At 39.1% G+C, this 18,573-nt stretch overlaps 1 protein-coding gene across 4 annotated transcripts in view; it reads right to left on the bottom strand.

Annotated features, from left to right (window-relative positions):
* The window catches only part of BICC1 (BicC family RNA binding protein 1), a 315,686-nt gene extending 305,259 nt beyond the window's left edge, over positions 1-10,427 (bottom strand). For 2 of the 4 annotated variants that reach the window (XM_016918347.4, XM_016918346.4), the window contains exon 1: positions 9,965-10,416. In XM_016918347.4, coding sequence (XP_016773836.2) covers positions 9,965-10,154 — 190 coding nt within the window. In that variant the 5' untranslated portion in view covers positions 10,155-10,416. Of the gene's footprint in view, positions 1-9,964 lie in introns of all 4 variants that reach the window. The other 2 variants (XM_016918345.4, XM_063781798.1) reach the window with 2 other exon arrangements.
* Between the last annotated feature and the right edge of the window lie 8,146 nt (positions 10,428-18,573).

Raw genomic sequence — 18,573 nt, 5'->3', positions numbered from 1 at the left:
TGTCAGTATTTTATTGAGGATTTTTGCATCAATGTTCATCAGGGATATTGGTCTAAAATTCCCTTTTTTTGTTGTGCTCTGCCAGGCTTTGGTATCAGGATGATGCTGGCCTCATAAAATGAGTTAGGGAGGATTCCCTCTTTTTCTATTGATTGGAATAGTTTCAGAAGGAACGGTACCAACTCCTCCTTGTACCTCTGGTAGAATTCGGCTGTGAATCTATCTGGTTCTGGACTTTTTTTGGTTGGTAAGCTATTAATTATTGCCTCAATTTCAGAGCCTGTTATTGGTCTATTCAGAGATTCAACTTCTTCCTGGTTTAGTCTTGGGAGGGTGTATATGTCGAGGAATTAATCCATTTCTTCTAGATTTTCTAGTTTATTTGCATAGAGGTGTTTATAGTATTCTCTGATGGTAGTTTGTAGTTCTGTGGGATCGGTGGTGATATCCCCTTTATCATTTTTTATTGTGTCTATTTGATTCTTCTCTCTTTTCTTCTTTATTAGTCTTGCTAGTGGTCTATCCATTTTGTTGATCTTTTCAAAAAACCAGCTCCTGGATTCACTGATTTTTTGAAGGGTTTTTTGTGTCTCTATTTCCTTCAGTTCTCCTCTGATCTTAGCTATTTCTTGCCTTCTGCTAGCTTTTGAATGTGTTTGCTCGTTTCTCTAGTTCTTTTAATTGTGATGTTAGGGTATCAATTTTAGATCTTTCCTGCTTTCCCTTGTGGGCATTTAGTGCTATAAATTTCCCTCTACACACTGCTTTGAATGTATCCCAGAGATTCTGGTATGTTGTGTCTTTGTTGTCGTTGGTTTCAAAGAACATGTTTATTTCTGCCTTCATTTCATTATGTACCAAGTAGTCTTTCAGGAGCAGGTTGTTCAGTTTCCAAGTAGTTGAGCGGTTTTGAGGGAGTTTCTTAATCCTGAGTTCTAGTTTGATTGCACTGTGGTCTGAGAGACAGTTTGTTATAATTTCTGTTCTTTTACATTTGCTGAGGAGTGTATTGCTTTAAAAATTTCTACAATGAAAAGTGTGTTTTTAAATTATTTCATAATATATTACATAGGTATCTATTATGCCTAACTTATTGGGAGTCTGCAGGAAAACCAAATGCATTGTGAGCCTACTGTGCAATATGACAATATTGCCCTCCACAAGAATATATAGATTTGTGCTCCTCCCCCAAGTCCCTTACAACAAGCCACTATAAACAACATACCAGTTATAAATTATGTTCCCAGACTAAAATGCTTCAAGATGGTTTAATAATGTGGAAAAAGTACTAGCTTCAAGGGTAAAGGAAATCAAAGAAAGAAAAGAGTCTGATTCTTAACTTCAATGATTTCACCATCCTCTAACCACCTTGCAATGTTTCTCAAAGTGTGATCCTGGGACCATCTCCATTAGACTCACAAAAGATTCTTTCCAAAATGCCAATCCTGCCAACACCACTCTCAAACCTACAAAGTTGGAATCTGAGAGGGAAGCCCAAAGTGTACTCCCTCAAAAACAAAAAAACAAAAAAACACCACATTCCCTGGCTGATTTTCATGCCCACAACTTTTAAAAAATATTGATCCAAAAATATTACCTTATCTAAGCAGGTAAGATAAAATTCACTTCAATTTTTCAGCAAAAAAGGCAAAACGGAGATCTAACTCTATATTGGTAATTCAATTGCTTTCTAATAATGGACTGTGGGAACCGCAGGTATAAGGAGCAGATTACCCTGCAGATTTGTTGTCTCTTCTGCCTGACCTGCAAAACGTCCCAGAAAATAATTTTGCAAAATTGATCAGGAACCTTAAAATTTCCATGTCCTTTGCTCTCCAAAATTTCACTAATAAGGTTTTTCCCATGAGAATAATAAAAAATGCATAAAAGGCTTTTAGGCAGAAGTGGTTGGGACAGCGGGCTAAATATTTATCATCTGCCATATCTTGAGTACCTGCTCCGCACCTGGCACTTGTGGATACAGTATTTCTAATCCTCACAACCTAGAAGATAGATACTTTTTATCTGCATTTTAGAGATGAGAAGCCAAATGAGTTATTAATTTGTCCCAGGCCACATGGCTAATAATCAGGATCTGAATCCCGGGCAGTTTGAGTAGAAACACTGGACTCATTCCACTGTCTAGCCACCTAAAAATATTCTAAAATGTTGTAGTGTTTAAACAAAGTATACTACAACAAAAGAATTATACAGACACCGGAAACCATGTTCTTCAAGAACCTTTAATGAAACAGAAAATACTTATGATTCAACGCTAAGTGAAAAAGATAGGAGGTATGATCCCAGTGTAGAATTTAAGTCACAGAAGGGTAGGGCCAGTAACTCTTTTGGTTTCATCTGCATCCCCAAAGCTCAACACTGCACCTGACATATGGTACAAACTCAAAATGCATGGCAAAAATAAATTATGTGTGGGCATACTTTCAAAAGACCAGGAAAAAATTCCTAAAATATCATCAGTGGTTATTGCTGGATTCTGGAGTTAGGGATGACTTGGTTTTTCTTTTTTACTCATGTTTATACTTTCAAGTATTCTATATAGGTTTGTATTACTTTTAAAATCAAGGGGGAAAAAACAGCAATGGCTAATTTTCAAATCCTATGTTTAATCACCTTCCTATATAAGAGATACAGTTAAGCTCCAGATCAATTCAATATGCAGACTAATATGTGGTTTATCATTCTCACTATAACAGGGAAACCACCTGATACCTAGAAAGTGTTATCTTTTTATATGCCAGCATCATAAATGGGAACAAGATTTAATACTTGTTACAAATACAAACGTTTTCATCATCCACAGCTATTAGCAGCCTGATAGGTAGGAAAAGGATTTACAAATGTATAGCACCCACAATGCTTCTATGATGGTTTTGTGCTCTTTGGAGACTTCCCTAGATGGTAGTACGATAAGGATTAGACATTGAATTTGGTGGCTTTTGCAGCATAACAAGATTTTCTTGCCAAGATCATCCCCACACACCAAAACCACTATAAATTAGCATTAAAATTGCGCCTCATTCCTGGTAGTTTATTAAATATTTCATATAAAGGAATATATGTGGTCACTATTACCCTATGTATTTTTTAAGTAAGAACAGTATCTTAAAATGAACTAAGAATGAGTCAACTGGTTTATTTTATTAGCTCACTATTTTGGACAATTTCAGACGACAAAACATGGGATGATAATTCTATCAAACTGTCTCCAAAATGGTTCTGAACAAATTCTGGCTTTGTTGGCCAGATTATACCTAAGTGACCAATCTATGAAAAGCCAAAAGGGCGAGGCATGAACTACATTGAACCTGTCAATTCTAAACCAAATCTGACATGTGTGGACAGTGGGAGGAGGGAGGACAGAAAAGATATCTTAAGATAATAAAAAGTGAAATAAGCATTTTTATTGTACCATGTAATTTTCTATGGAAAAAAAAAAACATTTGACATGGAGAAAACAATGGAGAATTTTTAGAGATAGTTCCAGTACTCAGTGGTCCTAGATTCTGTTCATAAAAGGAGTCACAAGATGAGAAGAGCTTTAGATGATCAGAGTTGGTTTCCTCTTTGGTATTTAGGTTTACTTCTGGACTATGCCAAGAAAGAAATTCTAGGGAGCCTCTCAGAACCTATTCTGGTTCAGGGGCTGCCTGATGAAAAAAAATTATAATTTAAAAAAAGGAAAGAAAGAAATTCTACTGATATATAATGTTACTGAATAATATAAGTTCCTACAGATTATCAGCACAGTCCAAAGTCTCCAATACAGGTAAGCTTTGACTTCAGTCACAATTTGCAATTTTGAGTCCTAATGCTCCTCCACTTTGCCCACTGTGAGGAAAATATGGGGTAAAACATTCAGCATCCATTCTGACCCCCTTCTTCTTTGCCTACTTCCACTAGTGAGGCTGGAAAAAGAAGATACATTCCCAGAGTCTTTTGCAGCAAAAGGTGGCCAAAGAAGTATAGACAGAAGTTCCAGGACAGAGAATTCTTTGTCACATAAAAATGCAAAATCTCTAAGAGAAAATAATTTTTCTTCTCCCGCCTTTTTCCTGCATAAACCAGACACACCTCAAGACACAGCCACAGCCACAGTGCAAAAATAAGGCAAAAAGCCACAGGCTGAAGATGGTGGAGGCAGGGAAGAGGGAAGACACGGGGCTCCTGATGCCCTTGAGCAGCTCTTGGAGCCTGGACTGCTTAGCCCCAGACTTCTCATTAGGTGAGAAGGACAAACCCTTGGCTTGTTTAAGCCACTCTGTGTCAGGTTTCCTGTTAGTCGCAGCCAAATACATTCTTGCCTGTAAAAGTCATTGGTATAACAAACCTCTCTAGCTATGTATTTATCAATGATCAACTTCACCAAAACCCTCCAAGTCTTCATAGAGATAAGTGACTGAGAGTGCTTGCTCCATGCCCGTGAGCGTGAGGTTTTACTGCCCCTCTCAGTGCATCCTCACGGAACTCTACAAGAAGCAAAGTGAGGACCTCCTCAATCCAAGTTAGTCTGAGAGCAGCTCCTGGGCTCTTTACTGCCAAGCTATACCTCTGATGTGTTTTTTCACTTAATCTATAAAGCAATTTTAATTGCAACTATGCTCTCTGGATCAAATATATTGTCATAACAAACTTTTCTAATTTTTTGAGGAAGACTTTCACTAAAACACATCAAACACCCCCCCCCCACACACACACACACACGCAAAGGATTCACATGCAATTAGAAGAAAAAAGAAAAAAAGACTTGGCAAGTATTTGCTTTCTAGTGTTTTGAAATCTTTGTCCATCATGTGAGACAGTACTGCTGCATCTGAACTGATGTTTATTAAGCACCATCAACCTGGCACTGAACTAAGCATTTTACATACATTCTCACACTCAGCATTCACAATATCACCATAAAGTAGGACTATTATTATCCCCATTTTACAGGTGAGCAAATGAAACATGTTAACCCAGGCAGAGTATTTTCTTCAAAAAACCTTCTTTCTACACACCAATGAATGACTCAAATTCAGAGCAACTTACAACCAGAAGAGAGATTAACTGATTTCGCTGCTAGTCTTTAGTAAACCATATTAGAAATGAATGGCTCAGGACCAGTCAAATAATGAAAAATACTCAAAGCAAGAACAATTTACAACTAAAAAGGGTGAAAAGCCCTCTCATCCTGAGCAAAATCTAGAACTCCACACTCATGTCTAATGGAGCTTTACTTAGTATTTACCCACCCACCTTTACAAGTATACTCAACACATGGCAAGCTACCAGGGAGGCCAATAATAATATTTAGATAGCTGTGCATGTTCATTAATCGTAAGATAATTTAAGACCAAACTAAAGTTTCCAATATACTTGATTTTCATGATCAATCTAAGAAAGTGCATTTTATACATAATGATTTACTGTGAATATTGTTATTAGCTTATTCAGCACTTCCTATGTTGCCAGCACTGGGATGACTTACATACACCTTTTTCCTCTTCATTGTCAAAACTACCTCAGGAGGTAAGTACTACCATTAACTGCCCCATTTGAGAAATGAGGTCGCCAAGTGATGGATTCCCCCAAGCTCCCTATTAAAATGTAGCATCAAGATTCAAATCTAGATTTGGCCCACAGCCCTGTGCTATTAATCTCTAAGCTCATAAATGTATTTGATTTGTTTTTGCTGTTTATTAGCCTTGATCAAGCATTAGCTAGAAAACTCTGTTTATTTAAGCTTTACTCTTTATCTTCACTTTCAGTACTCCCCCATATTCACACATTTTTGGCTTCATATTTCTTCCCGCTCTCATGAAAAAAGTCTAAATTATTATCTGTTCATCAAATCATTTTAAAAATCCACTAAAGTTTGCTGAATTAAAGAGATAACATAGTTGCTGCTCCTACTGTTAATCAATGATGTACAACAACCTCTGTTTCAGTGGCTAACTCTGCTACTCAACCAAGCAGTAGCAAATGACCCCAGTTCTGCCTATCATTGCAAAAATGCAACATGGTTCTTAAAGTCTTTGGCAGCAGTATCATAAAATCCCACCAGATGTCAATCTCCTTTCATGAAAATAGGCCATTCCTCCCCACCACAGGTCCCACTTTTTAACACTTACCACTTTCTCTACTGAAAGAAGGGATTCCCAAACTTTGAAAATACCTATGCTTCTGAATTTTATATGGGGAAATTTTTTTTAAATAATAATTTGAAGTGCTGTGTTATATATGGGAATTTTTAATTTTATAGTACACATATATGTTTTTACAAAGAAAAATACTTTAAAAAAGAAAAGTATTAATATAGGAATCCTGTGATTGCCTCAGTACTCTGGCAAACACCAAGACTGTATCTCTGATTCTCTTGACTCAATTATTTCTTACTTTCTCCCAGACTTCCTGCTATAACACTCTCCTCCCTTTCCTCCCTGATAACTCAGTTGAGTTAATGTGAGTTATGATATGTAACTTATAACTTTGAGTTAATTTAACTAAAATTTAATTGGCTTACATAAATCAATACTATTATTTCACATGATGCATGAAATTTACATTTGAAGATCAGTATTAAATAAAGAAATTATATAAGGATTTTCTTTATCATTAAAAATGCTGTCTATGGTATTCATTCCAAGACTTACCACACCCATCAAAAACCTAAACTTGAAAATAAATTTCCATTTATAAAACTGTAAACTAATAAAACTGATAATCTTCACTTACAGCAAAAACATCAGATACTCTGCATGGTTGTTTCGAAGTAGTAATTAGACCCCAACCTGCCAGTAAAAAACCATGAAAAAAGAGTGATATTTCCCTACATTGTTGGCCTGGTGGTTTTTATCTGCAACAATTCTTTTAAGTTTCAATGATCATCTAAGAATGGTATTTCATTTATTTGACTACTACCCTATTGCCCATATATTAACCTCACTGAATTTTTGGTCCATTGCGTAGAAGAATTTCTCTACTAATAAAAATACAACTCATTAAAGATTAACTTGCCCCCAGGACAGTCTCTCTGGAAACAAATTCCAAGCATTATAATCACCAATTTGCACTCTGAATACTTAAAGGCAGATAATCTTATTTATCCTGATTTAAATTGGAAACCTGTACCTATTTTAAGTCAATTGTAAATAGAAAAATAGCACACCCAAATGCACAATAATTGAAAACTCAAATATAGACTTTACTTACTTGGCACTTTTCAAATAAAAAGCTTTCCACCCAAGAATATCTAACAATATTAGAATGCTTATTGACTTGATAGACTTACTTCTTTAGTTTCTATTTTACTTCTGCAATTATGAACCTGCAAAATTATTTTGTTCCCCAACTATTTATTAAGTATATACTATATTTCATACATTGTGGTAGGCACTGGAAATCCTTTTAATCCATGATGCAATATTTATTATTAATAATAACAACAGATATTCATTAAGTTCTTATCACTGACCAAACACTGTGGGCAAATGTTAGCTTGTTAGGCATTATCTCTTTCGATTCTCCCAAAACCTAAAAGGTCCTAGTATCAGCTCCATTTTACAGATGGGCAAACTGAAGGCAAAGAGAGGCCTAGCAACTTTCCTGAGATCCTACAGAGTTTTGAACCCAGGTATTAGTGATCCCAGTGCTCACACTTGTGTTTTGGTCAACAACTAACCACATATACTACAATGGTCCCGTAAGATTATAAAGAAGCTGAAAAATTCCTATCGCCTAGTGATGTCATAGCCATAGTAACATAACACATTACCTTTCCAATGTTTGGATATATTTAGATACACAAATACCACTGTGCCACAACTGTCTACAGTATTCGGTATAGTAACACGCCTTGTAGCCTAGTAACATTATTTGTAGCCTAGGAGCAATAGACTATACCATATAGCCTAGGTAGTAGGTGTAGCAGGCTACACAACCTAGGTTTGTGTAACTACACTCCATGATGTTTGCACAATGAAAATGCCTAAGGACACATTTCTAACAAGGTATCCCAGTCGTAGTCCTTAAGCATGGACTGCATGACTGTATATCGGTTGTTCAAGAGATGTTAAGACTTTCTGTAAAAGAAACTATTACTGCAAAGCAATTTCAAACCATCTCAGATCGTAATATCACATCTATTAATACAAAAGAGCCTTCAAATTTTCAAAAAGTCTCCTCAAAATTTCATTTTATTCGAAGTGAAAATGAATTAAATCAAAAAAGGAAATTCACTTCTAAAGCTCAGGTTATACACTTGAACTTCCCAGAAGCTAACATCACTGTCCTTACTTGTTTGTGCGCAGGTGAAACAGATCGTTCTTTCATATCACTCCAAACTAATGTAGAAAACTGAAAGCTGGTTGAAAAGGATGAGTATGTGCTACTATCAGTTCATTCCAAACGATCTCACAATATACGCCTGACATAAATTTAATATTTTGTTTTATAATCATAAACTAGGCAAAAAGAACCACAGAACAGACGAAATAACTGAAATGAGTTACTGAAATGCAACTGGGGCTTTAATTTCCAAATCTATCTTATAACGGTCTTACTTCAAGAGTTTATCACAGAAGTAACTGTCCTCAAAAGCTACATAATTTGAGAAAAAAAGAGAGGGAAGGGGAGAGACAGAGAAAGACATGACACACATTAGGGATGTTTGTCAATAAAAATAAGCAACAAGGGAGGAAAGCCTGTAGCACATCCAAAAAACGTCTGCCAAACACTCTTGCTATTTGTTTCCACCAAGTTATTGTTTTGGAAAACATGTTGTTCTCTTAAAATAACCTGCTTAATTGTTCTAAAAAGCCACTGCATTTCCACAGAGGGCTAAATCGTTCCCATACTGCGATGCATTGACTGATAAAGTCAAAGTAAGTTATGCATAAAGCCACAAATAACGTTTGAAAAACTCCAAACTCCTCCACGATAAAAGAACACTAGCTACTGAATGAATCTTCACCAGCGCCCTAAGTGAGACTAACGCCTGGTCCCGTACACGTATTTTAAGAATAACAGTCATTCAAACTAACTCATTTCTCTCTTTGGATGTGGGAAATGAGCCACATCGGTGGCTACAGGTAGGCTAGTAATTATCTGTTTTAAGAAAGGTCAAAATGACCTTGGACGTTTTGACGTTCACTCCAACACTCGTATTATAAATCAGAATCTGTTTTCGGTCCAGTATGGTTGAAGATTTTCTACCTGGGAAAGTCCCAAAGAAATTAAAGAGTTAAAAATAATTCTAAGTTGTGAAAGACAAAGTCAGACACCCATAGCATAGGAAGATTTTTATGGACTGAATGTAACTCAAGATGTGTTTTATAAGCCTGTCAAGAGATGAACACTGTCCTCAAACACAGCAGCACTGCCTCCACACTCCCCCCTCGCTTTGGCTGCTCACCCCCATCCTGGCCCTCCTTGACCACAGGGGTGGGGGCGGGAGCTCCTGTCTTAAGCCTTGACATCTGCAGAGCGTTTCCCAATAGTGAGACAAGGCCCCTCAGCTGGAGGAAGTGGATACTGACAAGGGGAGAGAGTGAAACAGACGGAGAGAGACAGAACTCGAGGGTGCCAGGGAATGGGGAGGGTCACGCATACTCTGTGCGGCCCGAGTGGTCCGGATGGCACAGCCCAGGTGTCCGGGCTAAAGTTGGCATCTCCAAAGTCCAGAACGCAACTTGGGCGCGCCAGTACAAACTCGGCCTTCGGCTTTTCTGAAGCCAGTCAAGTTCGCACAGGGCCCCCAGCGCCTGGAAACCTGAGAGGCGTGGAAGGATGGGGAGTCCCGCGAAGTCTCCAGTCCCTGGGTGTCCTCCGGCTCCGCGGGGGAGCGGGCCTGGAGCTAAACCGGCCGTAGGCTGGAGTAGCGGGCGCCGGAGCGCGCGGTGGGGATGTCCGAAAAGGAGTTAGAGGCTCAGTCGGGGAGTCCGAGAACACGGGGGATGCCTACCTTGTAACATGGCCTCAAGTTTCTTCCTGTCCACGCGGAAGCGCTCCTCGCTCCACTCCGGACTGTGCAGGGTCGCCCCGGCGACCAAGTCGTCCTCGGAGCCGGGCACTGGGGAGTCGGTGCTGCGCTCGCTGTTGGAGCCGGGGTCCGACTGCGCCGCCAGGTAGCCGGGCTCTCCCTGGGCGGCCATGGTGGGCGCGCAGCGCTCGGGCTCCCGCTGCCGCCGCCGCTCTGCCTGCGCTGCCGCCTCCGCTCGCCGGCCGGGCTCAACTGGCTCCCAGCGCCGCGGCGCTAGCTCGTCCCCCTGCAGCCGCCGACGCCACCGCCAACGCCGCCGCCGCCACTGAGCCCCCGGCGCATCCCAGCCCCGGGCGCCGCCCACGCCGCCCGCCACCCCGGGTCGCGGCCCCGGTCCGGGTCCAGCGGCTGCGCCGCCCCCCGCCAGCAACGCCCGCGCGGAATGAGCGCGCCGCGCTGCCCGCGCCTCCATCCGCAGGGCTCGGCGCCCCCTCCCCGCCCGCCGCCCCTACAGCCGCGCGCTCATTGGCCCGGCCAGCCCACGGGGAGCCGCGGCGGGCGGGCGGCCCCTGGCGCTCACACACTCGCGCGCGCACACACACACCACGTACACACTGCCACTTTCTGCACTTACACGTATAAATCCTTTCCATATATGCACTTTCATAGCTCCTCAAACACACACACTCCTGAACGCACATGGAGTGTCCACGTAATTCCTGTCTACACACACACATCACACACACTACTTTTCTGCACTTACACATACAAATCTCTTCCCCCTACATGCTCTCATAATCGTCCAAACACACAAACACAAACACGCCAAGTTCAAGCACAGCAGAGTCCTGAACGCACACTAAGTGCATACACAATTCCGCTGTTTATATACATACATACCCTACACCCTGAAACTCACAGCCCCAGTTGGTTCCACAAGCTCGAACGTGAGGAAGAGGAAAAAGAAGGCTTGGAGAAGAAATCATGCCCGTCTTTCGCAGGCATCGCCATGGACGTGGCTCGCATGTAGTTCATACCTCCAGGAAGGGCTCAAACCCAGACACCTCCTCTCCTCCCAGCAAAGTGGCCCGCTGCACGAGAGGTGGACAAGAGGCTTACTCTTTTTATTCTGAGAAGGGGAATTTTTTTTTTTCTTGAATGGAGTAAGGAAGGAATTGTTTTCTCTGTGATTCTGAAGGAATGGACTCAGCAGACTTTTTTTTTTTTTTTTTTTTTTTTTTTTTTTTTTTTTTTTTTTTAAGTAGTAAAGGGGCTCGGAGATTGCCGTGTTGGCGAGCTGGATCCAGCTGGCACGTGGGCAGGGCTGTCTTGTCAGGGACTGAGGGCTTTTCTCTGTTTTCAAGGTCAGTCTCTGACAGATGACGGCCAGTAACCTCTGAGCCTCACTGCCGAGGGCCAGCCCACCCACGGCCTCTGTCAAGCTTGGATATGAAGCGCGGGGGAAGAGGAGACTCGCTCGTACTGGGTGTGCCCTTGGAACTCTGTTTTCCCAGTTCACACAGATTCATAGCCTATTATTTTATGACCCAAAGTACAAAGACTTGTGGGGAGGAACGATGGGGATAGCAGTTTGTCACTGCGCCACAGAAGGAGGCTTCCTGGCTCACATGTAGGAAGAGCCATATCACTGGCACAGGCCTCTGGATAATCATGGAATATGCTGAAGGTAAATCAAAATTATTTCAGGTTCAGCTGCCTAGTTAACAGGAATTGACCCTGTGATGGGTACAGATGAGGAAACTGAGACCGTGGGAAATAAAGTAACTTGACTAAGGTTGTCCAGCAGCAGATAATACAGCCAATTAATCAGACCCAGGTCTGTGGGCCTTTATATAAAGTCTTACCTTTTTGAGCGGAGACCCCTCCTGCCCAGAGTCACCTCCTGAAGAACTGAGAGCATCTGCACACTTAACTGCTCTGATTCACCACCATGTGTTCCGTTTATAAACTTGTTAATTACTGTTAATTTCTATCCAAGGCACTAGTTTCAGCACCCAAAGGGTTTATGTAGGAGCATTCCCACTGTTTTCCATCAGGGACATTTACTGTGTTTTTCTATCAAAAAATATTTATTGGGACCCTACTATGTACTTGGCACTGTTAAGCCCAAGGAATAGTAAGCAAAGACAGACACATCCCTGTACTCCCTCCCGGAGCTGAAATTCTAATGAGAAGGAATATTGACCAAAAAATAAATCACAAATATAAAATCATGCCCGCAGTAAGCATTACAAACAAGAGACTCAAGATATGAGAAAACCTATAATAGAGTAATTGGATTCAGTCAGAGAGGTCAGTGAAGGCTTCTCAGAAACAGTGACTCTAACTCAGAACAGACGTTGGAAGAGAAGTTAACTAGGCAAGGGAAGGAAGAGTCATCCCTGCAAATGATCATCTGATCATAGTAACATCCCTGAAGGTAGATACTACAATTATCCTCATTTTAGAGTTGAGGAAACTGAGGCACAAAAGGTAAAATGACTTGCTCAAGGTTGCACGACTAAGTTGAAGAATAAGAATTTGAACCCAGGCAGTCTCTTGAAAATTAGGCTTCAGGTGCTTTATGCTTAGCCAGTAAGTTATATTGGCTCTCAATAAGATTAGCACAAGTAAAGACACTGTAGCAGAAGGGGGCAGTATGCATTCCCCTATTGGATGAACTAAAGGAAGGCCAGCGTAGCTGGTACAAGGAAACAAGGAATTAGGACTCACTGGGGCAGGAGTTATAAGTAAGAGGGGGCATATGTAAGCAGCATAGGTCAAATTAAGGAGTTTTTGTCTTTATCCTTAGAATAAAAGGAAATCATATAGAGGCTGTAAGTAAAGAAAGATGTGCTTAGATTTGCATTTTTAAAAGTTGACTATGGCTCTAGTGTGGAGAACAGACTGAGGGACAAGGATAGATAGAAGCAGTTGGACCAATTAAGAGACTATATAGGAAGTTTAGATAATAAATGCTGCTAGCTTACATAGGTGGTGAAGATGAGAGACATGAGAGGATTTGAGAAATATTTAAACAGTAAGTATCACCCAGTAGATTGGTGATGAATTAGAAATAGTGTGATTGGAAGAGAAATGTTGAGAATATCTCCAGGGTTCTGGCTAACATAATAAGAGAGAGATAGGTGTCATTAACTGAAACTGGGAATACTGAAAGAAAATCACAATGGAAGAAAGTTCATGAAGTTGAATTCGGCATTTTGAGTTTGAAATGATGTTGAGATCTCCAAGAAGAGATGTTATGTTAGCAATTGAATAGGTCTGGAATTCAGTAAAGGAATCTTGGCTAGAGATTAAAATGTGTTACTTGTTTATAGGTAACAATTCTAGCCATCTACCTGGGTCAGACTGTCTAGGGAAAAAGAAGAGACTTAGAAGAAAAGGAACCAAGGAACGTGACTTTTTAAAATTCTGACAGTGGTCAAGTAGAGGACAGTGTAATGTGAAAGGATATAGAAGCAGCAGTGAAAGAAGAATGAAGAAACAAAGCTGTGTCATGTAAACTCAGAAAAAGACTATTACAAAAAGGAAAGTGTGATCATCTTTGTTTACTAAGGGAAGTCAACATTTTTTTTATGAGATTGCTGAGACCTTGGCAAGAAAGCCATAATGGAGTGGTTGAGGACTGGGTATAGCTAATGAAATGAGAAGTAACAACAACTCTTTGGAAAAGGTTTGGCTGAGAAAGGGAGGAAGGAGCAATAGCTGAAGGATAAAGTGGGCATTGGTTGTTTGGTAGTTTGGTTGGTTAGATGGTTGATTTAATGGTTTGCCAGGTTTGAGCATGTTTAAAAGTGACTGGAAAACATTCAGGTGGCAGAAATTGAGTATTCAACAAAAAGGAGAAGAATTAATATTATCAGGTTTTGAGAGCATGAACAGAATAGATTACAAGAGATAATAAGAGGACAAATAGCTCATCAGAAAGTAAACAAGATAGGTACAAATATAGGTCAGTTTGTAGGTTGCATTTTTACAACAGGAAGGAATTCCCATATGATGGATTGTATTTTCCCAAAAGAGTAAAAGTCAAGGTTATCTATGAAGAGTAGGAGGGAAAGAGAGCAGTCATAGGTTTGAAGAGAGTAGGGTTTGCTTTTGGTAGTTGAGAGGTTTTTATATAGCCTTTGCATCTGTAAAAGGATGAGTTGGCACTGTTGAGAGGCCAGTTGATGTTGGTAATCATAACTTTATAAAATTATAATGATAATCATAAATTTATAATTTGTCCTATGACTTTCTCCAACAGTACTCAGCTTCTTGAATGCAGGCACAGAGAAAACACAGGACTCCTGCCAAATGGATGCAGCATCAAGAGCCAAATGGCAATGCAGCAATGCCCAGTGGAAAACAATTTCCATGGTAGAAGTTTATACCCCGCAAAACTATCAACCAAACATAAGGCTAAAATCCATTCTCAAAAAAAAAAAGTTTTATTTATTTATGCCCTGTCTGAGGTAGCTACTGAAGATTGCTTGCCACCAAAACAAGATTAAATCAAGATAAGGAGAAAATGTAGAATATAGAAAACAAGCAAGCTAGCACATGATAGAGGCAAAAGAGTTCCTCAATGAAAAGAGAACTCAAATTGGAGTAGGTCAGAAAACTCAGGGTTGAGATTTCTTCTAGATTAAATGGAATTCTTGGAATGGAAGAACATAGAGGATACTGAGACAGCTCATGAAGACTCTGTGGTTAAATTAGTAATCAGTTCATAGAAAACTGTGGTACCAAAAAGAAGACAATTATTAACTCCAAGTATAACAAAACATGCAGAAAAATTCAGAATAATCAGAGTATGCAACGTGGCTGAGTCGTAACTAGCATTTGTTTAGTTGTAATAATGTAAACCATGCATATTGATCTAACCTAAATTATGACATATCTGGAATAGGAATTTGAGGGATTGGGAAATGTGCCTGTGTGTAGTGGAGGCTTTGTGTAAGGGGAGGAAGTGGTGAAAAAAAATGAACCTCATCTGCTTTAAGGAAACATCAATAGATAATAGCTAAAATGTTTCAAAAATCAGGAGGAAGAAATGTAAGCATATTATTTGGAGACACAGTGGCAAAAGTAATATCAAGCTAAACGTTTTGGAAGTCATTGCTGTAGGAAATGGGAAATGGGGGGAAGGCATACAGTACTTCTGGTTTTTATACAAGTCTTCTAGAACAATTTGATGGGTGTATAACTTTAATTTTGGAAATGCAAATGAAGTAATACATGCTTATTACACCATTATTGATAATGATAAATATCATTATCATTAATGAATAATAAATAAATAGCAGAACCTTGAATTCATGACTTCTGAGTCAGGTGCTCTTTCTACAAAAATCAAACCAGAATTAGAATATTTACCAATCTTTTTGTTTTTATAGAGCATATATATATATATATCTGTTTGTCTTTATCTTTCCACTTCATTCAAGAAAAGAACACTTTTCAATCCATTCGAAGTCTAAGAACAGATCAGATGCCAAGTAATCAATTGTATAGATTTTCTTTAATGGAGTAAGGCTCTCAAACAAAAAAAATCACTGAGAAAATTTAAATAACTAAGATCACAGCAAATCTTCAAGTTCACAAAATATGAAAACCCAAAAGAGATTTTTAGCAAAACAAGATTAGTTATCTGACATCTACCTTAGATGTCTAACCTTAATCAGTGGTCATCTGACAGAAAAACTCCTCAGGATACACTTCAAAGCAAGATGATTTGGTGTTCTTTCCCAAGCACTCTTCATTTCCCTGAATTTGTTTCTTCTAAGGCTACCTACAAAAATATTGATCTTGAATTTTTGTATTTTTGTAATACTTTCAGAAGCTTATATTAAAACTGCTTTTCTATTTGAATTTAAAACCTTAACATTACAATTATGTTTGAAAAATCTCAACATATGTCCAGATATTAATCAATTAAATGGCTTACAAAGCTCTTAGGCCCATTTGTCTCTCCCACCACCTCTTTTTGCATTTCATATTTCAACAGTTCCAAACTATTTGTAATTTCTGGTCTAGTCCTGTCTTTTCATCTGGAGCTCTTTGCACACAGTATTCCTCCAGCTTGGAATATTCTCTCTCATTTTTTCCCCTAGCCTTCACAAACACCCAGCCACCAGGCTGATTTAGGTTCTCTAGATCTTTTGTCTCCAGTGAATATTGTACTTATTCCTATTAAAGCAATTATCTTTACATTTATTATCTCTGTCATTATCATCATCCTCATCCTTATCATCATCATCATTCTATGTCTGATGTCCCAGTTCCTGAAGGCAGGAAGCATGGCTTTTCATTACTGTGTCTCTAGCACCCAGCAGTTGCCTAGTATATGTTGACAAGCTTTTAACTGTGCACCTGGAAACATTAGAAATTAATTTGTGATACGTTATAATTGGGATGATTAGATAACCATATACTAACTTAGTTGAGGAAGAGCAGGAAAAGAAGAGTTAAAACTCCAATATTATAATTAAAAGCAGCTGATAGGTAAGAACATTTTCTCCTCAGTTTGCAGCTAAGGAAACAGGTCCAGAGAAATGAGACAAATTGATTAGAGTGCCACAGTACTTGAAATAAACTTTGAATCATCAACGTTGAATCTGCAGTTATTGGTCCAGTTCCTTGACTTACACAGATCGGGAAACTGAGACCCAAAGACCGAAATAAAAAAAAAATCTTGCAAATATAAGCTTAAAATTTATGAAAAAGCTGATATTCAGCACAGTATCACCCACAGAAGCAATTCATTTCATCTCAACTTTATTTTTTTCATTTTAACTTTTAACTGAAGGTTTCTGGGAAGAAATCTACATAGCCATGATATGATGCAGTATGTTTTGGATATCACTTTACTCTTAAGTGAATACTCTAAAATCATATAAATAAATTTTCCCTGCAATGTCAAGTTAAAACAGAAGCAAAGTATAAGATATTCTATTTTAATGACCTTGGAGTTTGTTCTAGAAGAAGGCTTATTTGAAATAAGCATAAGTCAAATTAATAAAGGAAGGTGAACCTACCATGTGTAATTCAAGCATTTCTTCAGACTAATAATAAGGACTAACACTTACTGAGCATTTATAATTTGCTGGACACTATGAGTTGTCTCATTTGGTTGTCACCACAATCTTTTGAAGTTGGTACAACTCTTGTCTCCATTTTAGAGAAGAGAAGAGCTAAGGCCTTGAGAGGATAACTTGCCTGAAGACCTGCAGTATGGTAATGGTTCTAAGTCAAACACAGAGACATCTGAAAGAGACAACATTCTTTTTTTTATATTATACTTTAAGTTTTAGGGTACATGTGCACAACGTGAAGGTTTGTTACATATGTATACATGTGCCATGTTGGTGTGCTGCACCCATTAACTCATCATTTAGCATTAGGTATATCTCCTAATGCTATCCCTCCCCCCTCCAAAGCTGGAAACCATCATTCTCAGCAAACTATCGCAAGGACAAAAAACCAAACACCACATGTTCTCACTCATAGGTGGGAAATGAACAATGAGAACACATGCACACAGGAAGAGACAACATTCGTAAACCTGGAACCATCTGATTACATGTAGGTAGTGTAAAATGTTAGAGGTAGAAGGAACCTAAGGCTCATGGATTCACGTAGTTTTCACATTTAAAAAATAGAAACTGTCTTTCAAATTAACTCTAATGCAGAAAGCCGTTACACAAAACTAGTAACAGTGGCTCTGGTTGAAGAAGGATGGGGAATTCTCACTAGCTCATCTTCTCCTTCCCATAATCTCAGGGTTTCAAAGGGGCTCAAACTGCTGATCTCATTCCACTCTCTTTCTCTTTCTCTTTCTCTCTTTCTCTCTCTGTCTGTCACACACACACACACACACACACACACACACACACACACACACACATATATTTATCCCTGGGTACAAATGAGGCATATAGAGACAGTGACTTATTCAAATTACACAGCTCAAAGCATCAAGTCATGTTCAGGTTTGTGTTGCTTTCCCATTAAAAGAGGAGGGGTTTTGTGTTTTCCGGAAGGCAAGGGCAAGAAAATTTAGATAACAGAGGGGGTTCTTGAATTCTCTTACTATTTCAATAAAATAAGCTTCTGATTTAAAATATTGTGAAAAGTGAAACATTTTCATTGAGGTCTTCAGCACTTCAATGCTGAAAAGTAATAATAGAGGAATATTTGGGTCATCTAAAAGAAAATAAAATGGATGAATATGGAAGAAGAAAGTTGAAAAGCAGGCAGAAGAATAAAAGAGGAAATGAACACTTTCCAGTCACTTATTTGAATTCTAACATTGCCTAACATAGAACTCTGCCAAAAAGAGGGTAAAAAGACAACAATACTACAATGTTGAAATTACCACCCATGGAGATATTTAAGCCCCCCACCCCCCCATAGCTCTTTCAGTTGTCCAGATTTCAAGGTACATGTTAATTGTGCTTTTGATCTACAGCATCAGTATTTTACCCTGTCTTTTACCTCTGGACTAACACTCACATGTAAATTTATTCTCATGACCCCCTGGGACTGAGAAAGATGGAATGTTTTTGTAAAAGGCAACAGAGTAA

The sequence above is a fragment of the Pan troglodytes genome, chromosome 8 (genome assembly GCF_028858775.2).
Source record: "Pan troglodytes isolate AG18354 chromosome 8, NHGRI_mPanTro3-v2.0_pri, whole genome shotgun sequence".
Lineage (NCBI taxonomy): Eukaryota > Metazoa > Chordata > Mammalia > Primates > Hominidae > Pan > Pan troglodytes.
This window is presented reverse-complemented; position numbering and strand designations above follow the sequence as displayed.